At 42.4% G+C, this 22957-nt stretch overlaps 1 protein-coding gene across 8 annotated transcripts in view; it reads right to left on the bottom strand.

Moving 5' to 3' along the window:
* nrxn2b (neurexin 2b) overlaps positions 1 to 22957 on the bottom strand; it is an 856499-nt gene that overhangs the window by 386728 nt on the left and 446814 nt on the right. For all 8 annotated transcript variants that reach the window (XM_056442212.1, XM_056442208.1, XM_056442207.1 and 5 more), the window contains exons 13-15: positions 15466 to 15585; positions 13328 to 13709; positions 3650 to 3840 (exon numbers count right to left, since the gene is read on the bottom strand). In XM_056442212.1, the coding sequence (XP_056298187.1) occupies positions 3650 to 3840; positions 13328 to 13709; positions 15466 to 15585 (693 nt within the window). The remainder of the gene's footprint in view (positions 1 to 3649; positions 3841 to 13327; positions 13710 to 15465; positions 15586 to 22957) is intronic.

The following is a 22957-nucleotide window of genomic DNA, read 5'->3' as shown; positions in this document are numbered from 1 at the left end:
TAGATACCAAGTTCCAAACAACCCTCAGCGGTAGTCTCATATTTAGCTTGGGATTTTTAAAATGGCCTTTTTCCACATTTTACCATCCCGTGGCCCTGAAAAGGATACGCAGTTACAGATAATGCGTGTAAGGTTGTTTTAACATCATATTAAAATTGCATAGAACCTATAACATCGTTGATAGGACCTTTTTTTAAACTGCGCTGAACCACCAACAAGGCTTATTAATGGCGATGCATCGCTGTGTTCTGCAGGTTGTCATCAGTGTGATGAAGCTGTATCCTCTGGATGGTGTGTGTTCAACATGTCTTCTTCTGAGACTGGTGTTCACTACACAGAATTAAATCCACTCAGTGCTATCCTCTGGGACTGTGTGTGGTTGTGTGTGTTGTTACCTCTTACCATAATTTAGCTGACAAAGAGGGATGCCTTATAGATTATTATTTTTTGCCTGTCCAAAAACAAAGAAAGGGAAAACCGAGAGCACAAATCACATTTTCCCCATTTTCTCTGGGCAATTACACCGAGAACGCCTGGAAAATCTGGTTATTTTTTTGCCTTGAAATTCAGTCATAACTGGTGTTAAAACAGAACCGAGAGATTGGGAAAATGGCTTATTGTTGCTGTTCTTTCTGTTTAATATACAAAGGTGTGTGTTTGACAGCTGAACACTGGGAACAGCGTGCACAGCAGAACTCATGCTAACGAGAACATATGGTCATGCATTAGTCAAGAGACTTTCTTCACATACCCACCTTTTGGTCCACCACAGTATCTGGGCTGCGTATTATATTCTATGGGTGGATGAATGGCACTAAAGAGCAGTGTCTGAATGCCCAATCGGACGAGGGAATTGAGGATAAACACATCGTCTCCCTGCTAAAGTCCTCTGAAGCAAGATGCAAAACTATAATCCCCTGCGGGCAAGAGTTGTCGAGATAAAGAAAAGGACCCACGAAAAGAGCTCTCTGCAAACACCGGTTCACGGAATAACAACCCAGACGGAGAGAGTTGCTCCCCAGCCGCGTTCGCTGTGTCGATCGTCCGTCGTGAAGACCTTCTGTTTCATTCGTGAGGCAACTCATTCAATCTTGTGTCCGTACTATTACATATGCTAATGAGGCCACTGTCGCTGCACTCCTCGCCTCGGTGGCGGACGGCTGAGGCATCTCGCCTGGTTGGTGGTGCTTTATAAGGAGGAGGTAGAATTGTCTATTAATCAATCACGCCGAGTGAGGGTATGCTAATACACTGCTTGTCCCAATAATGGGGAAGCAGATTATGTTTACATCTTGTAAACTATCCTGACAGCTGGGGGGAGGGAGGCGGGGTGTTGTTACGAAGCACTTGCGCTTGATTAGAAAAGGACACAGGCGGGGATGACGTATGATAATGGTCTTGGATAGTTCAGATGTTCTTAAGTGGGGTTGTACGAGGTACTTAAGGAGCCCCAGCACAGGAGGAATGCAGTAATGTGGACATCAATGTACTAGAGACACATAATAAAACCATACCAGTTCAAGTGCACGCTATATTTTTAATATTTCCACCACTTTACCATGCCGTCAGACATCCCTTTCTTCCAGGGAACTGAACTGTTCTCTCCAAAGCTGCATTACTTTCGTAATTAAGTCTTAGTTTGGATTCGCTTGTGTCACACGATGACCAAAAACCAACAATCAGATCAAGGCAGCCGTAGACCAGCAACTTCTGTGTTGTATGAGGTATAGTCATTGTTCTCTGTCAATGGAGTCTCGTGGCTTTGAAGACAGCATAGAGAATGCCGTTGGAAAGGGCTCTCCAACGGCAAGATAAAGTGGTGGAATTAATCTAAATATAGTTTACACGTAAACTGATATCGGTTTATTTTGGATGTATTCTAATACGTGTCGGCCCGACTATGAATAACTAACATCCAAACTACCCGATGACATATCTCAATGACTGCCCTCGGGTGTATTGACATCAGCGTGTACCACGACCACCAATCAAAAGGAAAACCCTCCTCACTTTCTGTCGGAGAGTAGATATGCGTAAATAGACTATAGCTGTATCTCCTCATCACACAAAGTGGAACAAATACACATTACACTGCAGCTTGATGCATTGAAAACCACTTTGAAAGCAAGCATTCATTATATCTAGTAATTACTGATTACTCCATTGACATCAAGTGTCGTGAAATGAGCATACAAGGAATGTGATGATCACACAGTATATTCCTCCTACAAAGCATATGCGACGGAAATATAATTGGCCACGTGCGCGATGCACTTTATTTTAGTTTCACCGTGACATTTGGTGAGATCAGGCTGCTAATTAAATGAATCGCTGCAAAAAATCACTGCATCTAAAATTATACTCTTCATTCCCCGTGTATCCTGGTTTTTGAAGGCTTGTTTCGCCTCACGTAGCCCGGTCTGTGACCCAGCGTAAGAACACTGGCTTAGTGCCACTCTCTAACCCCCCCCCTCCCCCCCCCCCCGAAAGGACAAAGCTTGCAGCCCCTTTAGATCCATTGACTCCTCACATCCTTCAGTGGGCCCGGAGGCGCACCCTGACTTCTAACGTGTCTTACACAACAACCGCCGTAGCCTCAAGAGGCTACTCAGGAAGATGACGGGGAAAAAATCAAGTGAATCATCCAGAGCTAATCTTAACATTGGTACGCACTGACACATCTACATTGTCCAAAAATAAACATCCTAGGGTCTCTCATCCAAATATCTCCTTCACTTTATTTGAGAATTTCTACTTGGATTCTTTGCTGTTACTCCTCCGCTCCACAGGCAGCCACTCTCAAAGCAAATAACACATCGGAAAACCAGACTGCTGAGGTCTGAAGCGAACAATTACCTGAGCTTCCAGAGCAGACCTCCGATACCTAGTCACAGTCAAGTACCTCGTGACTATGGCTATTATTTCGAGATGATTCATTTCATAAGGGAGGGAGTCAAAAAAGGAAAAGATGTGTCCATCAAATAATAGTCGTCATACTGTGGCTGAATGTCAACCGCTCCCCCAATGTGGAAGCAAAAACAAGAGCACAGAGGGATAAAGTGATAAGCTGTTATTGTTTCTGGTGGAATTCCTGTTTGTTCACCTTGGTCTGCGATGTCGGATTTAGGTCATATCTGTACATCAATTGGTAAAGAAAATTGCTCTTATATTGCCCTGTTCCTGTAAAGCCAACCATCTGCTGAAAGGAGGGGGTGGGGTTATATTTCAAGGTGAAGAGGGTATGCTAGCAAAGGTTTTTCTTAAGTTTTATTCCACTCCCTGCACATTCTTGTTTGGCAAGCATATGTTCTTCTCTTGCACTGAAATAAACAATATTTTAGGAAGGAACGAAAACCCCAAAACACACGAATCAAACAATACATGTGTTCAGCCATTCTTATGTGGTACCAATATGAAGTAGGAATTCCTAAAACACGAGAAAAAAAACAATGAATGAAAGGTGGACCTATTCTCAAAGTGATCCTGAAAGTGGGCCTGACAGATGGATCTGAGCTGGCATTAGTCGGTGGCCTCCTTCCAACAACACTTAAGGGACCCACCAAGGCTGGAGCTGGAATAGTTATTATCCGTCAGTGGTAAAGTTCTCTGAGAAGAAAGAAGCACTGAGAGCTGGATAGCCCGCCGTTACCTTTCAGGTCCAGGTTGCGGGCTCCATTGGAGTGCTGCGTGACGGTGCGTGAGTCGATCTTGAGGATATGTACATTGTTGGCGTCCCGGGACACCACCACGTTGTGCCATTGGTTGTCGTTGAGTGGCTTGTCTGAGTTGCCCTTCATCAGCGACGGCCCGTTGCCAAGATCAAAGACGTAGTGGACATATCTGAGGGAAGAAATCAGAGTATGCATTGTTAGGGGTGGCCGATCGCTTTGTTTTTTGTTATATTCCAATCGTGGTTACTCAAATATCGCAAATAAGCGATCAGATTGCGAGTGGATCTGACGGAGTTAAATGTGGCGTTCTGGCTTTCACAAAAATTCCCACTTGCACCATCATCATCATCATCATTGAAAAACCCGGACCACCCTCACAACCTACTGCAGGGACAGGGCAGCACGTTCTCCAACAGACTGCTACAGGAGAACATTCCAGATACAGGAGACAATTCCTGCTACAGGAGAATATTCCTACTACAGAGAATATTCCTGCTACAGGAGAACGTTTCTGATACAGGAGAACATTCCTGATACAGAAGAATATTCCTGATGTTTCTATTTAATCTATCTCCCCATCTTTCTATCTATCCATCTATCTATCATCTATCCATCCATTTTTCCATATATCTATCCATCCATCCATCTATCCATCCATCTATCTATCTATCCTTCTATCCATCTATCCATCTTTCCATCTATCCATTTATCTATCCATCTATCCATACATCTATCCATCTATCTATCCATACATCTATCTATCCATCTATCTATCTTTCCATCCATCTATCTATCGATCCATCTGTCGACCTATCTATCTCTCTCTTTATATATCCATCCATCTATCTATCCATCAATCCATATATCTATATATCCATCTATCTATCTATCCATCTACCTACCTACCTACCTATCCATCCATCTACCCATCCAGCCATCCATCTATTCATGCATCCATCCATCTATATATTTATCCATCTCTATCTATCCATCTATCTATCATCTATCCATCCATCTTTCCATATATCTATCCATCTATCTATCCATCCATCTATCTATCCTCCTATCCATCTATCATCTATCCATCCATCTATCTATCATCTATTCATCTATCTATACATTTATCCATCCATCTTTCCATCTATCCATCCATCTATCTATCCATACATCTATCCATCATTCTGTCGATCTATCTCTCTCTCTCTTTATATATCCATCCATTCAATTCAGTTTATTTTCAATTCAGTTTATTTGTATAGCCCAATTTCACAAATTACAAATTTGTCTCGGAGTGCTTTACAATCTGTACACAGACATCCCTGCCCCAAAACCTCGCATCGGATCAGGAAAAACTCCCAAATAACCCTTCAGGGGGAAAAAAAGGGAAGAAACCTTCAGGAGAGCAACAGAGGAGGATCCCTCTCCAGGATCTATCCATACATCTATCCATCTATCTATCTATCTATCTTTCCATCCATCTATCTATCCATCAAGCTGTCGATATATCTTTATATATCCATCCATCTATCTATCCAACAATCCATATATCTATATATCCATCTATCCATCTACCTATCTACCTACCCACCTATCTATCTACCCATCTATCTACCTATCTATCTATCTATTCATCCATCCATCCATATATCTCAATATATATATCTCTCTATATATATATATATATATATATATATATATATCATTCAACAGTATTAACAGCGACTGTGTTGCAGCGATCCAACAGCAACATAAATGACGTTCATACTATAATTAATGTCTCATTTTAGGGTGACAACATTGAAATATGAAATACATTTAAAACTTCATTCAAAAACATCAATCAGAGCTTCGGATGTAAAACACTGATGTAGTCCATCAATCCATATCTAAGTGCTCCAGTGGAGCGCTGAGACTCGTCACTGTTGCTGATGACCAGGGTTCATACCACCAGAAACCTCGCTCAATGCAGCAGACACATATTCTGGAGAGCATGGGTATCACATCTTAGGTCTGATAGCATGATTATGAAATGTATTTCATTATTGTCCTCAGAAAAAACTTGAATCATCTCTTCAATCGTTGATCGACTTCATCTCCTACTACCTCTACACCACCGTCATTTTTACAAATCATTCTTTTTTGAGGCGTACGTTCTCGACATGGGGACAACCCAAAGCACCAGTTAGACATTTTGAGTGTTTTCTTCCACCTCCAATTGATGAAGTGAAGCGCTCTAGTGCTTTTTTCTCTCACGTCCCCATTATATTCTTCTGAAAAATAAAGTGTCGGTGGCTATATAGAAGGCCCGGGGTTGACTTATCGGTTTGACGGGTGAATATAGAAGCCTGTTTTTTGTTTCAAAGCCCCTGTTTGCCCGAGGCAGACGAGGGGGCACAGTTCCCCAATTCTCAAAATATGGCTGTCTTTTGTGTTTTGTGTTAAGGCTATTGTTGCGACGTTATGCACGGTGTGTGTTGTTGCCCCCCCCCCCCTCCTATTCCACTTCCCTTATGTGTAGCCTCTTGTCTTTGTGTGGCAGAGGCAGCTCAGGCATTTGTGTTGCAACGCTGCCGACGACGGAGCACAAGAGGAAGAGCGAGACTTTTAAATTCTCTACTCATGAGCATCTTTTAGGGTGATACAACTCACACTCTAAACCTGGTTGTTTGGGTTGTGTGATTGTTTTTCTAGCTTTGACAAATACTTCGCCTGTCAGCGAATACCACTGTGCTCACAATCCTACATTAACTGTTTAATGGATTGGAAAATATACACCCGAGAGGAAAAAAAAGACAGGAAAATGTCTCTACTCTCTGTCTCCCAGTGGAATCTGCAGCTGATTCCAATTACTTCCATTAAAGTAATTATCATTCAGCCAAACCGGATTCACAGCAGCATTAAATCACTCCCTGATCTGCATTAACCCTGTACAACCCTGTATCACAAAAATTACGTTCCCCCAGACCTAAAATGCAATTTGCAGTTACGTTTGACTGAAACGTATTTCTCTCCAGATTACGTTTGCATTTGACGTATTATAATTACAAATACGTCTCTGATCAACGTATCTTTGCCGTTTGTTAGGCCTATCTCTCTTTTCTACAATGCTGTTATGAATTGTAAAAAGCGTCCTCTAGTCTTATTTATTATTATTGTATCTGTTGTTTCGCCTGCGTATTCTGACAGCAATAGGCGTTGTAACGGATCATATGAATTGGCGTGAAGATTTACTGCTGGTGACTCTCCTTTATTTTCTTTTTTTAGGTGACAATACATTAATTAAAACTCGTACACTATCACCACCTCATCACCACCTTAACAGAGTTAGTCCCATACGGGTAAAATCAACTATTAAACTTGTTATAAAATGCGCATCTGTCCATAATCTATACCATAAAGTTCGCATTTTAACCTAAAAAAAAAGTGCGCTTCCTTTTAACCTTTCAAAATAAAAGTCCGATTTATCTGTTCAGCGGAAGTAGTATAAAACGTCTATATTTATTCAAACAATACAATATAAAAGGCATACATCAAAATCAATAAGGAAAATGCTAAACAGTCAAACAACTCAAAACAATAAACCCTTCATGGGGTTATTTACAGGCGTTTTTACTTCTCATCAAACAAAAAGAGCAGGGACCCGGAAAAATCTGGGAAATAATTTGGGAATTGTTAATAAAACATAATTTACCCTTCAACTTCCACTGATATGCATGCAAACTAAGACATCATTTCACACACACACACACACACACACACACACACACACACACACACACACACACACACACACACACACACACTGACAGAAACACATAGACACTCATACGTACACACACACAGGCAGAGACACACATACTCACACACAGACACACACTCTCATACGCACACACTCTCATACGCACACACGCACACACACACAGACAGACACACACTCACACACACACACACAGAATGACAGACACACACACAGACACACACTCTCACACACAGACACACACATACAGACACTCACATACATACAAACACAGGCAGAATCACACACACACCCACACACACACAAATACACATGCACACACATGCATTCTCTGCAGACTGACCCTTGACCTCCCAATTGTCTCTCAGATATAACCCTACTGCTTTATATTTAATATATTATATTTACCTAAATATAAGACTTTGAGGTCGTGGGGGGAATCCCCTCCAAAACTTTCACAAGAGAAAATTGTCACCGTGCCAATAACCCTTATACGATCCTTAAAACCAGTCTTTTAGTAAATTTTTCATACATTCAATCAACTTAAAGATCTGGATTCTTTTCAAATTCAAAGAAGGGCATCTGAATATGAATACCCTAGAGTTTTGGACCGATAGCTCTGAGCTAAGGGCCCCAAAAACAAGTCCAAAGGGTCAAATTGGGCCTTATTCTCTTAAATTTGCATATTTTTTGACAAGTGCAAAAATGGCCATAATCTCCTAAATATTCGTCCTGGAAATCCCAAATTGAACACAGACACTCAGGACAGAGCCTACAATGAGGTGATGGGGTGAAATGTCCTCCGAAACACCCACAAGAGTTAATTGGCTGTCTGAAATCCAGGACTTGAAGAGGGTGTGTGGTTTAACAAATCTGAGACCCTGTTGTGAGTTTGGGCTGATTTTAGCTTTTTTCTTTCTAAACATGTCAGAGCTTAGCTTTCTTTTGCAGGTTGTAGCCCCTCCCAAATGGGGCCCAACCATGTAGGCTGGCAACATATAGCACTTAGCATCCCTGCTTGGGAAGGGGTTAAAAACCCGGAAAAAACAAAATTCCTTCCTTCAAAGGTTAACAACTCCTTAAATGTTTGTACTATATGAACAATTTCAATTGTATTCTACCCCATTTGGGAGTGGCTACAACCTGGAAAAGAAAGCTAAGCTCTGACATGTTGACCCAATTTGACCCTTTGGACCTGTTTTTGGGGCCCTTAACTCAGAGCTATCGGTCCAAACCTGTAGGGTATTCATATTCAGAGGCCCCTCTTTGAATCTGAAAAGAATCCAGATCTTTAAGTTGATTGAAAGTATAAAAAATGTACTAAAAGACTGGTTTTAAGGATCGTACAAGGGTTATTGGCACGGTGACAATTTTCTCTTATGAAAGTTTTGGAGGGGATTCCCCTCATGACCTCAAAGTCTTATATTTAGGTAAATATAATATATTAAATATAAAGCAGGAGGGTTATATCTGAGAGACAATTGGGAGGTCAAGGGTCAGTCTGCAGAGTATGCGTGTGTGTGCATGTGTAAATGTGTGTGTGTGTGTGTGAGTGTGTGTCTCTGCCTGTGTGTGTATGTATGTGAGTGTCTGTATGTGTGTCTGAGTGTGTGTCTGTCATTCTGTGTGTGTGTGTGTGTGTGTGTGTCTGTCTGTGTGTGTGTGCGTAAGAGTGTGTGCGTGTGTAAGAGTGTGTGCGTATGAGAGTGTGTGTCTGTGTGTGTGAGTATGTGTGTGTCTGCCTGTGTGTGTGTACGTATATGAGTGTCTATGTGTTTCTGTCAGTGTGTGTGTGTGTGTGTGTGTGTGTGTGTGTGTGTGTGTGTGTGTGTGTGTGAAACGATGTATTAGTTTGCATGCATATCAGTGGAAGTTGAAGCGTAAATCATGTTTTATTAACAATTCCCAAATTATTTCCTAGATTTTCCGGTCCCTGCTCTTTTTGTTTGATGAGAAGTGAAAATGCCTGTAAATAACGCCATGAAGGGTTTATTGTTTTGAGTTGTTTGACTGTTTGGCATTTTCCTTATTGATTTTGATGTATGTATGCCTTTTATATTGTATTGTTTGAATAAATATAGACGTTTTATACTACTTCCGCTTAACAGATAAATCGGACTTTATTTTGAAAGGTTAAAAGGAAGCACACTTTTTTTTTAGGTTAAAATGCGAACTTTATGGTATAGATTACGGACAGATGCGCATTTTATAACAAGTTTAATAGTTGATTTGACCCGTATGGGACTAACTCTGTTACGGTGGTGATGAGGTGGTGATAGTGTACGAGTTTTAATTAATGTATTGTCACCTAAAAAAAGAAAATAAAGGAGAGTCACCAGCAGTAAGTCTTCACGCCAATTCATATGATCCGTTACAACGCTTATTGTTGTCAGAATACGTAGGCGAAACAACAGATACAATAATAATAAATAAGACTAGAGGACGCTTTTTACAATTCATAACAGCATTGTAGCAAAGAGAGAGTACAAAGGGCAAAGATCGTTGATCAGAGACGATTTGTAATTATAATCGTCAAATGCAAACGTAATCTGGAGAGAAATACGTTTCACTTAAACGTAATTTGGAGAGAAATACGTTTCAGTCAAACGTAACTGCAAATTGTATTTTAGGTCTGGGGGAACGTAAATTTTGTGAGACAGGGTTGCCCTGTAAGACCCATAGTTGTAATATTACAACGTCACTTTTATCTCTCTAAAAAACACATTTGCAAAAACGTTTTTTGGGGAAAGACCATATTTACATAGTCAATGGGTCCTATTGTCTTGCCTTGCAATGCCATTGGATTGTAAATGTGTATATAGGTGTGGCCATAAGGCCATGAACTCACTCTACCTGCAAACTTTCCCGGAAGCACATCTCCTTGTTTCATTCAACTGGATATATCAACATTGAAGTAAGTAAATTCCATGAAATTTTTTTTTTTGTGATTGTTAGAATATGTAGTTCATGTAAATACTAAGTTATTGTGGAATTAATGCATCACATTCGATTTTCAGCTTGTTATGTCATTGTTGTAATTTTACAACGTTGGGTGAAAATGGTAGCTAAAATAGCAGGTGCACCTTGCACACTACATGGAGACATTCCACTTCTCGGATGTTCAGATACAGGATAAATATAATGTATTTGATGATTCACACTTTACAAAAGGGTTATTTGTTATAATTTTAAGTTTAGACCATATTTGAATAATTCTAAATGGGTTAGGGTAACCCAAACCCTATGTTATTTCTATGTTCGCAGTGAGATATAGTCAACTGTTTTTTTTATCTGGACTTTGTTGGTTTGCCCAAATATCTCCTTGTTACACAAGCCAGATAATGTGTGTAGAATGCTTTGGAGGATGGTTGTTCAGGGACAAGTGTAAATGTTTTGGAATGTGGGAGTTGCATGTATTTTGCATTGGTCAGGGAGAGGGTAAATGTTCTGGAATGTGGGGGTTTCATTTATAATGCATTGTTCAGGGAGAGGTGTAAATGTTCTGGAATATGGGGATGTAAGAGTTTTGGGGGGGTTGTATTTTCCTTTTGCAAATGTAAGTAGAGAGCACATTAGGCTAGCCAGACAGTATTGTGTGCCATCAGTGGAGTGTCTTGCCTGAATAGGATTAATTTGCATTGTAATTAGTTATACTTGAACATTCTCTAACTATTGTTTCCATTTCAGAATGCCACCAGCAAGGAGAGCTTTCTTCAGTATCCAGGATGTCATTGAGGCTGTCCAAAATGGAGAGAGCGATGTTGAGATGGAATCAGACACCAGGAACTGCTTTTGGGACTACCATTGCAAGTAAACAATGGACACTGATTCTTTGAAGTTTTCATTCAGTTTTGTATAACATTTTATCCAGTTTTTATCTTTTTTAAATGAATCTTGATTCATAAAAATATGTCTGTTGGATGATTATTATTAATGAAATGTATTGTAGTGCTATGTAAGCATTGACACTCCAAATTAACCATGTTGTTTTGTGTATTTGTTCTGACAGTTTTGAGAGCAAATGCTGAAATTCTGCTCCCAACTAGGCCCAACGTTGCAATATTACAACGTTTCCCTAAAAACGTACAAAAACTTTTTTTTAAATTAATCCTTCATTATCTGCATCAGAAGACTCTTACAACATCATCTGACTTAATAAAAAAAAAGATTTAGATATTATTTATATGTTTGGGTCTTACAGGGAGAACAAAAACAGTCCCACAGTTTATTTAGTGTCGCCAACAACACACATTATAAATGAAGGATTGTTCAGAAAACCCTTTTCATTGATTTACGGGATGATCGATGGGTGATTCACCAGGCTATGCACTCTATTTCACACAGTGAGCAACTGGGGGTAGAATTAGCAGGAAATGGGCTGGATCACTTTGCAGAGCGATATATTACAGCACAAATCAAAGGACGGGCACTTGACTTTCGAGGACACACAGAGTGACTTTCATCTGATAATGGTAGATTTGTAGAAAAAGTCAAAGCAAAGGTAGAAATAAGCCGTAAAGTTCCTGAATCGGTTCTAACTTTAGAACGGAAACGCAATTGGGTCAATATCCCTATAAAGTACCTTTAGTGTCCTCATCACCATCACTCAGACATCATGAAAATGTAGAATAATGAAACTCTAAGGTGTTATTATAAATGACCAAACATTTACACACATATCAATACAATGATAAGTCTTTTAAAAATGTGTTTACTTCATTTCATACTGTTTTGTTTCATTGGCTAAACGTGATAACTCAAATATATTGTTGAGAAAGGGACTGAATAGCTTTCTAAAAAATTGACATTTTGTAATTACAATGTATTTACTCTACTTTGAACTTGTCAAGACAGGGTGGACATATTTTGCGGTTTTATGTACATTGTCTGCTTGCAGTTAATTTACAGTGGGTACGGAAAGTATTCAGACCCCTTTAAATGTGTTACTTTTTGTTTCATTGCAGCCATTTGCTAAAATAAAAAAAGTTGATTTAATTTACTCAGCACCCCATCTTCACAGAAAAAAACAGAAATGTAGAAATTTTTGCAAATTTATTAAAAAAGAAAAAGTGAAATATCACATGGTCATACGTATCCAGACGCTTTGCTTTTGCTGTGACGCTCATATTGAACTCAAATACTCACATCCATCTCTTCTTATCCTCCTTAAGATGGGTCTACTCCTTCATTGGAGTCCAGCTGTGTTAAACTGATTGGACTTGATGAGGAGGTGTGAAAAACGTGTTGCATCATTCCCAAGAAGACTCGTGGCTGTACGAGCTCAACAGGCTTCTACTCAATACTGAGCAAAGGGTCTGAATACTTAAAACCATGATATTTCAGTTTTTCTTTTTTAATAAATGTGCAAACAATTCTACATTTCAGCTTTTTTCTGTCAAGATTGGGTGCCGAGTGAACATTAATGAGAAATTAAATGAACTGTTTTGATTTGAGTAAATGGCCCCAATGAAACAAAGAGTGAACATTTTAAAGGGGTCTGAATACTTTCCGTACCCACTGTATGCGGTGGAGCTTGACCAACAAGCATTTCTAACAACATAAAATCTACTTACGATAATAAATATGAAGTTCGATGGAAAATCTCAACTTTGTTTGTGGAAATGCGAAGTCTCAAAGGCATCTTGTGCTGAAAGTGACTCAATTGTTAATGATGAGTAGCTTCTTCATTCCTAATTAATTATGTACACAGTCTGTACCGTTGAGATTTTTCAGTTTTGTTGTTGCTCTTATCCAAATGTTTATGGTCTCGATTCATCCCCTAGTCATCTGGCTTGTTTCCACGCTTAAAACTCTTCATATAAGCACTATCTGAAATGCCCATGTAAAAAAATAAAACATACAATGCTCCTCTTGCAGTGAAATGACATGAGAGACTCACCCTTTCACCAGTTCCACGACAATGAAGTCACTCCCGTCTCCAGAGTTGAAGAGCATCAGGCCGTCGAGCGTGGTGGTTTTAAACTGAAAGAAGAGGTGCATGGAGGCGTACGCTTGCAGAGTGGCCAACGCCATGTAGCTGCCTTTCGTTCGAAACGTCACCGGATCGGCGATGATGTGGCGCATGCCGAAGCGAGCGTTCAGCTCGCAGTAGGAGATGTCGCCGTTCTTGCACTGGTCGAGGTAGGCCAGCCCGTTGAAGGTCAGGCCCTGAAGGTGGCCGATGAAGTTCGAGGGCACCACGGATATGAAGCGCCGCTCGGTCATGATGCCCGTCTCGACGTTGTGGAACTCCAGACGCGTGTGGGCGCCGGTCATCTGGCCTACGACGGTGGAGCACAAGAAAATCAATATCAACAAATATGGGAACACATTCATTGCAATGTTCTCTTCTATGCATCATTAAATCTCTTGAGTGAATTTGGAAATTGCATGTCAAACCTAATATAATCATGGAAATATGAATCTCTAATTGACTGCATATGCTTTAGCCCAGTGGTTCTCAATGTTGTGTCAGTGATGTTAAATATTTATTTATTATATGAAGTACCCCCTAACCATGGTTGATACAAATATGTAATACACAAGTGTCTGATTTAATATATCATAAATACAATTCAGTTTCTGAACTTGCACTTATATGTTATTGAATATGTATTCAATAACTTTTTTTCAAGGATTTTTGAATGGATGCTAATTTTAAATATATTTCAAAGAAATATCACGACCAATCATGTTTAACAATGAGGTTCGGACCAACCCAGCTCATTTGCATACAAGGACACATAAATAAATACGTGTGAACACATAAATAGAGAAATAAATAAATGAAGAGAATACAGAAATGTAGAAATAGATATATTTAATCATGTCCTGTTTAGGTATAACTTATATGTATTTATTCCTGTATTTATTTAAAAATGTATACATTTATTTAAGCAATTATTTATTTAATCCTGTATTTATTCATGCATTTATTTATTTATACATCTATTTAAGCATTTATTTAATCCTGTATTTATTTATACATTTATTTAAGCATTTATTTATTTAATCCTGTATTTATTTATTCATACATTTATTCAAGCATTTATTTATTCCTGTATTTATTCATGCATTTATTTATTTATTTATACTTAAGACATTTTAAGTCCTCCATACAGGGGTACACGTACCCTCATGTAAGAACCATTGCTTTTTAAATTTAGTGATAATATGGTGTTATTGTACAGGTTCACAAAAGTTGAGGTAATTCGTCTAACCTCCTGTGAATCGAATTATCTCTGCATAATGTTGCAAAACCGCCGTTTACATTGTGTTTACTGGGCGATGCGGAGTGACAAGCTTCATTAAAATGCCTTTGTTACTGAAGCCTGGACAGCAATGTACGGTCCCTTGGGTGCTTCCTCCCGCCGCCCATGAACCTCTCCGAACCTCACAGGGTCATTCCTCGCTTCAGGCCTCGGCGTTCCCGCTCCTTTCCCCTTTTTCCCCCCTCACCTCTCCCATCACCCTGCCATCCTTTCGCCCAGGGCCACAATACTGCGAGTCCTCGTGACTCCACCTTGTCTCTTGACCCTTTCAACCTTCTCTTAATATTTTCTCAGAAGTTGGCAGTACCCGTTCCTCGGTGCTTTGCACACTCATCGGTATGTGCTTGAAAAAACGTCCCTCTTTCAGTTTATCTTTGGTGCAGTACTAATTACGTCGATTTAATCCTCCCATCTGTCCGGGTTGGATGGGGACGCAATTCCATTTGCAGCCTTTTAAATGAGACACGGTAATCTCGTAAATATCTGCTAATACTTCGTATTGCGTTAGCTGTGTAACCACTTTCCCTAGATAGGTGTTTAAAAATAAATTAACAAACCATATGCCACCTCATTATCATTCCAATTAGATAGCTTCCGCTCTCAAATGAGTAGTTTTCGTGACAAATGGAAAGGAATGTTGACTTTTTTCCGTGGGCGGACGTGTCGCCGCGGAGTGATAAACGCTGATCGGCGACCGCAGTCCTCGCTCGACGTGGTCTTGTTCGCCGCCTCGCACCCCTGAGCGGTTCCCGCCGCCGCCGCTCACCTTCCACCGTGACGTTATCCACCGACAGCTGCAGGCTCTTGCCTCGCCGCACCACCTTCACCGTGTGCCACTCATTGTCGTTCAGCTTCTGCCCGGCGAACAGCGTCTCGGGTCCTTTGCCTGTAGTGGGGTGGGGGGGTGGAGGGGTGGGGGGGGAGAAACCAAATCACAAACAAGCATGGCGGGAATGCTGTACGTGCCTACTCATGCACCCACCCACACACACACACACACACACACACACACACACGGTAGGTTGTTGGTAGGTGACAGTGCTGATGGAAAACCTGCATGTTTGCGAACCAGTCACCCTCCGGACGCTCCCTGTGCACAGGACAATGAACGGGAATCGAACATCCGGCCCGACAGATGGTGAAATTGAATGTCTTGATATCATCGAAGGCGATGCGTGTGTTGTCGCTGCGCTGCGAACATCATCTCAAGTGGTGTTGAAGTCTCAGTTCATCACGTAGGGCAAGGGGGTCAAACTCCGTCACCGTGGGTCAGGTCGGCGTCATGGCCGCCCTCAAAGGGTTGCAACTGTGTAAACTACTCACACATATTGTTAAATTACTCTCTTTGCATTTCATTATTATTTGAGTGTAGACATATTGAACAGAAGAAAATGTCTCAAATATTCTAACATGAATCCATTTCATTTGAAACCTTCAAAATAAAAGGATATATAGTTTCTTTACATTTCTTTAAGAAAAGGTCATCGTGTGTCTTTCAAGCCGTCAGGGGGCACATAAAAGGACGCGGAGGGCCTGAATTCGGCCCGCGGGCCTTGTGTTTGACACCTGTGACATCGAGGATTCTCCTGATGGGCGGCGCAGGACATTGCCGTTGTTTCACCTCTGATCTCTGACGGTGACAGTTTGGTGCAAAGGCATATGGGACGGCAGAAGTACATGATGAAGACATATGTAATGGTTAAATATAGTGCTGTCATATTATGGGGAAATGGAGCTAAAGTGATCAGGAGTTTTAAGGAAGAGTGATTTAGTGTAGCGTGAAAATACAGAGTAGACCAGCCAGTTCTCGTAAAATCGATGGCACAAGGTCTCTGAGTCTCTGGGTCAAGATGAGGACCCTTCCGGACGAAGGAGAGAAGACTTCTCCTTTGAAGAACTTTTATTTGACCGGGGGCTAAGAGGCGTAACCCTAATGGTGTAAGAGGACGGCTGTGATCCGTTGAATCTCGTCTCACAGAGTTCCCTGAGAAGCTGCGTCATAATGTTCCTCCTGGCAAGGAATAAAACAGATGTAAGCAATTTTGAGTGCGAGACTTTCATTCCTCGTCTCCAGATTGACAGAGAAAATCTTTCCGCTGCACATATTTGCCCAATCGTCTTTTTCAAAGTGGGGAACAGATCGTTTATATCCCGCCAATGACAGATCCGTAGTACGTCGACATGAGAACACATTGTCAGCGCGAGGGAGATTTCCAGTAAAACGGCCGTCGTGAATCCATCACTCAATGCACCACAACGTGATCCATGGCTAAAGTCAAGGCGCGGGGGTGGGGGGGGGGGGGGTTCGGGGGGCTGATGCTGGTTAATAGTGGCGTCAACGTCTGTCTAAAGGTTCTATAACAGAATAATATATAAGTAGGATGGGATGTGACACCAAAAAGAAGAACAAGGAGCAGCTCACGTGGATATCGGGGGAGCTGAAATGAAGGCCTGCCGGCTTGTGGGCGTGCGGTGGCGTTGAGGTGGAGGGCAATCAGCGATGGGGGGGAGGGAGGAGGATTCTGTAAGCAACAACATAATGAGGGGATACTTCCCCCTCACTGAAATAGCAGAAAGGCGGAGGAGACGAGTCACTTCCATAAAGTGCCCTCTGGGCTCGGCGTCCTTTAGAATGCTCTGGCGTGGAGCGGTGGCCATTGTCGCCGGCGGATGAAGACATGTGACATGCAAAGACAATGGTTTTCTTACACCACCGGCACTGATGATTTGTTCATCCAGATCTAATACGAGTAATCACACTCTACTCGGCTGGCGGAAGCTCGAGTGTCACGAGCTGGAGTCCTTGTCTCTCGTGTTCTCTGTTTCCCTGCAGTTCCTGTCCCTGTGATCGTCTGCCCTGTTCCTGATTGGTTCCACATGTGTCTCGTTCCCCTGTGTCCAATCACCTGCGCCTTCCCTGTGTATTTAAACCCTGTTTGTCCCGTTCCCCAGTGTGGGTTTGTTCCGTTTAGTTTCTGTGTGTGTTTGAACTGTTTTGAGTAAAAATATTTCATTTCATGTGTAACATTGGTGGCGTTTGAGTCCATGAATGGTTGGTTGGTTCTGTCAGGACGACTGTTGTAGCCAGAGAGAGAGAGAGGACCCAAAAGCCACCAACGTTCCACAGAAAATCTAATATTTTCCCTGAAAACAAGCCAAGCACACACACAAACGAAACAGTACGAACCAACACTGATTGGACACAGGGGAACGAGAGCCAGGTGGACACACTGAGGTGGGGCTAGCAATCACACAGGAGGAAACATTCAGGAACCACAGGGATAGGAAGTGCAGGGAAACAGATGACACCAGAGACGAGGACTTCAAAATAAGACGGGATACAATACATAAAAACTCCGGGTCATGCCATCGAGCGAATTATACAAGATGCATCCTGGTGAAATATGATTGTGGTGTGTGAAATGATGTAGTCTCGGACAAAAAAATTAATCCCATCAATTGAGGGCAATAACGCACACATGGCCCGCTGGAGAACAGTTCTCCCATCTACTCGTGTGTTACTTTTTTTTCATTGTATTGTTATTTTTATGGTCTTTTCGTCGTCAGCCACATGGAATTGGAGAGAGACGCTTTTGATCACACTGTGCGTGAAGTAAACAGGGAGAAAAGAGGCTGGTGTGATGCTGCAAAGAGTGCAATGGGTTGGTGGAAGTTGCCCCGGCAGATACGTTAAAAAAGCTGGAACAGAGATACATAGGATGATAAAGGGGGGGCGGGGGGATTTAATTTTTTTATTTAGATTTAGCATCTTCCTGATTTTGATGTTTTATGGGGCATCTTCCGGTTTTGTTTGCTCCGTGTAGTGTGTTTCTCGTCTGTCCTCTGTGGACTGTGTCCATTTGTCGTCTATGAAATGTTGGCGGCAAACGCGTTTCCCCACTGGGAATTTAAAAAAGTTTTCTCATATAATTTTAAATGGATGAAGATGGGAAAAAAAATAAGAAAATAACTGAGAACAGAGAAACAACGTGCATCAGCAGATGGTTAAAGTTGGAAGATTCCACTGCAGCTCAAACTAAATGGGAACGGCTCAACTTAACAATATGGTTGTTGTCTTTTTTTAAATTTGGTTTCAGGACAGCAAGAGCCACTGCTGCACGCCGAGCAGGAGCCATGAGGCCGTAACACCACTAACAACGGGGACTAAAGATATATAGGCGGCTCTTGCCTGGACTAGCCAAGCAACACGAGTCTAATGGGGGGTGGGAGGTGGTAGAAGTGAAACCGGGGCCCTGTTGGGCTGATGGGGGAAGTGCTACACACAGTAACAAGACATAAGGAAAAGCAAGAGGGAAGTTTGGGTTGCGAGTCACACACACACACACACGTTAACGTAGGTTGGTTGAACGTCTTGCTGAGATCACAAGTATCACACAGTCTGGTTGTATTTGACGTCACAGCCAGATTCCTGTCACCAGGACAACCTCAAAGCCACATATTGATGAAGCACCTGCCGGTGGCTTGATGTCGTGTGCTGCTCTCCGGGTAAACCTGGCAAACGAGAACGCCGAGAGCTGGCAGCCGCCGAGCCTTTAATTCACCCACTGCGAGAACAACACAGGGGTACGCGGGGCGCATTAATAAACGAGCTGGCAGTTATTAAAAAGCAATTAATTCTCGTCCTGCCACTTACGCCGTCTCGCTTTGTCTCGGCAGGGGGAAACAAACAGGAGCCGCCTCTCTCTCTCTCTTTGACTCTGTCGTTCCCGAAGCCCTCTCAGTCCCTCCATTTGCATTGCACTTTCTCCATGAAGGCATACGGGAGCTGGGCGAGGCGCGGGGGTGAAATCCATCGATTGTGTCGGCACGTCATAAATGAGAGGTGTGATGTTTGCCGGCAGTCACCCATCACCCGTCGCTGTGTTCCGTCCGTCTACAAAACTAGATGAACGCGATCGGATCAATTGAACACGAGCCGCCAGCCAATGGATGCGGGTTGTTTGCCGCCGCTCTGTGTTCAGGCCGTGCACTCAAACGCAGGTACATGACGGTGACGCCGAAACCCCCCTCATCAAAATCACTCTTCGGAGAGTTAATCGGCTCGTCCGTCAACGATGGCGGTGTTTCGGTCACGCCAATCGGGGAAGTAAGAGACGAGTAGGTTTGGGTACCGAAAACCGGTGCCATTATGGACCGATCCCCTTGAAAACGTGGAGACCGATGATGACGAGCAGCCTTAACTCAGATTAGCACCGTAACGTTGAACGCAAGTCTTGCGTTCATAAAAGTAGGCCAACAAATTAGCCATTATAACCATGTTATAACCATGTTTAAGCTAGCTCGTAGTCTCAGTTCAGGCATCGTTATCATTTTCAAAGTACCGGTTTATTACCGGTGTCGAAAAGAAAAGAAAAACGATACCCATCACTAGAGACGAAGGAAGTCTCTACGACTGTGTGGAGGTGGCGGAGAGATCAAGCTAACGGGTCGTGTTCCCTCTCAGAAGCCGGAGGCACGTGGAATAGAAAGAGCGTCGGACAAACAGAATGTGTTTCTTTTAGTTCGTGCCTTACCCGGCATGAAACCAGGCCGTGCCCGACCGACGCAGCAAGCCCGGCGAGCTTTTCCCCCCGACACGGTTGTTAAGCTAACGAGCGCGCCGCAGTCCGATGCCGGCCAGAGGGCTTGAAGCCAGCCAACGTTGTGACCCAAACAACAGCACCGCGCCATTAAATGAGCCACAGGGCGGTGCCCGATAAGTCAGCTGCTGGTTGGAGACGACAACGGGCCCAACTGGCCGTGAGTCGTGCCGTCATACATGAGGGGGAGGGCCTTTGGCAGGGTGGCTCGAGCATATGTCGAGAGACTGTTTGGCGCGTCAGCAGGTCAACGCTCGCCCGGAGGGATCAAATGTGATGACGGCGCTAATTGGCCCACCGGTCACACCGGTGCCCACATTGAGCTGCAGTGTTGTGGACTCAAGATCCATCTTGGTCTTGAGTTTGGATCTCAAAACCACTTTTTGAAAAGGTGTCCGTCTTGTCTCGGTCTTGTCCTCAGACAATGAGGACATTTGTTTAAAGACCAGTCAGAGCTTTTTCTAAACTTCCTGTGCATTGTCCAATCCATCATTCCTGTGAATGCTCGCGGACAACAAAGGAATAGTCCCACGAGGAAAATTAATCCAAAAAAATCCCTTTTGATAATTTCATCACGGTTAATGTCTGCTTAATTATTGTCTGCCGGTGCAAGGGGATGTGGGTCTTCCAGACTTCAATTTGAGGAGTGCCTATGGTATCACACGGGTCTGGTCAGGGGCGTTTGTAGGATTCAAAGAAAAGGGTGGGGGGGGTGTCTAAGCCCCAAGGGGAGTGGCAACATCGGTTACGTTTGTGCTCGCGCAATTTCTTTTCGGGCCCCAAATATCCGTTGTTCGAGACACAATTTCAGTGACATCGTGGTATTTGGACTCTATCACTGAGATAAAGATGAACTAGTTCAGTATCAAATATACCATTCAATGGGACATTTTTTAAATAATAATGTATATCAATGCAAAGAATATCACTGGAGACAGTTTCCAACAAAATTGCGAGCGAGCTAGTTTGTTCTTCCCTTTCATCGACCTCAAGTAAACCTAAACGTACCGACAGCCACATTTTGTAACTACCTGGACTTACAGTTTCACTCCATGCATTATTGACTTTGGCTGACCCCCTAAAATAGGCCTAACGACGCCCCTGGGTCTGGTCCTGGCTTCCTCTCCCCTGATATGGTCTTGGTCTTGACTCGGTCTCAACCCCACCAGTGGCTTGGCGTCGATACGTTCCGATCTTGGTCTTGACTTTGTCTCGGTTCAGTTACTCTTGACATCAACAGCGTTGATGAATTGATGTTAAAATGCTGTGGACGCTGATGTTGACTAACACACCACCGTGGCGTTGGAATCTCTCTGATCGGCGATCAACAAACTAAATACAAGTAACGTGGAACAGAATTCCTGTCTCCTTGAACAACGATGTGCCTCGAATAACTCAAATGAGCAAAGGGGAACCGAAGCTCCGATGTTAGTTGAGTTTCATAACAGTAGAACGCCTTTGACTACAGCTCGATATCCTCTCTGAGGAGGGCTGACAGACCTCGTCATCCTCAAGTACGGGAATGCCAGAATTAGCTCAATTCCATGGAAGAGAATATTATTACGTGGAGCGAGTACTAGTACCGTTAGCATTCACAAGTTTCCACCAAGTCACACACACACACACATGATATGAGGGTGTAGACCGTTGGAGTGAAATGGATTCTTCATGCAGAACTACAGAGGAGGATAGAAGTCCAACCAGGGAGACCAACAGGAGGACCGGGGGGAATTGTAAGGCTTCTTTGTGAATTCATATGGGGGAAAAGATGTCGGACGGAGAAGACGGAGAAATGTTTCAATGAAGGTGGGGGTATGTGCATATGCAGTATCAGTGTGAAACTTATTTATGCTAAAAATTTGCATTTCACTGTTTTCCCGCCATCTGGGAAAGCACACATGAACCCTCTCACATACTGAAGAGGGGACCAGTAGCTCATAGATGAACATGTTGGGGTCAAAATGAGTAAGTAAAAGATTTTAAAAATATTAGCATATGTAAATAAGCAAAAGAAAACACAAAAAAACAGTTTTGACTTCATATCTTGTATATATACAATGTTAAACATAAAATGTTTCTCTAATAACATCATCTCACGATGCTGTTTTTCTACTATTCCACTATTTATTCCACATACGATTTTGACTCAAGAAATTTGAATAAAAATGAGGAAAACGTTAAAATAAAAATGTGGTGCAGTGTTAAAAACACGGCGTTGGAGTGAGGTAACCATATGGCACCATCACCTGAAGCCCTCTTTCCATGTAATATGATATTTTTCAACGGAATGATGCAAAATGCTGGAAGGAGGCGAAAACAAATAAGTATTTTTGTTCCATCTGTGCGAAAAAAAAGGTGACAAAAAGGTTCCGTACACTCGGTGCTGCTGTCAGGTCTTTGTTTTAGAGAGAGGCATGAGACGCTTTCACCCTGAAATACTCTACGCAGAACCGTATGGACCCATCTACTCTACGCAGAACCGTATGGACCCATCTACTCTACGCAGAACCGTATGCACCCATCCCTAAATGAAATGTAAATACCTTTCTGTGATTGGTTTGTTTAGCGTTTTCATACAGAATTAAATCTAAATCTACGATCCATGTTACTACACCTGCTACTATATCTGCTACTACACCTGTTACTACACTTCTTCAT

Source organism: Pseudoliparis swirei, chromosome 21 (genome assembly GCF_029220125.1).
Source record: "Pseudoliparis swirei isolate HS2019 ecotype Mariana Trench chromosome 21, NWPU_hadal_v1, whole genome shotgun sequence".
Lineage (NCBI taxonomy): Eukaryota > Metazoa > Chordata > Actinopteri > Perciformes > Liparidae > Pseudoliparis > Pseudoliparis swirei.
Note: the sequence above shows the minus strand (reverse complement) of the source record. Positions and strands in the feature narration are given on the sequence as shown.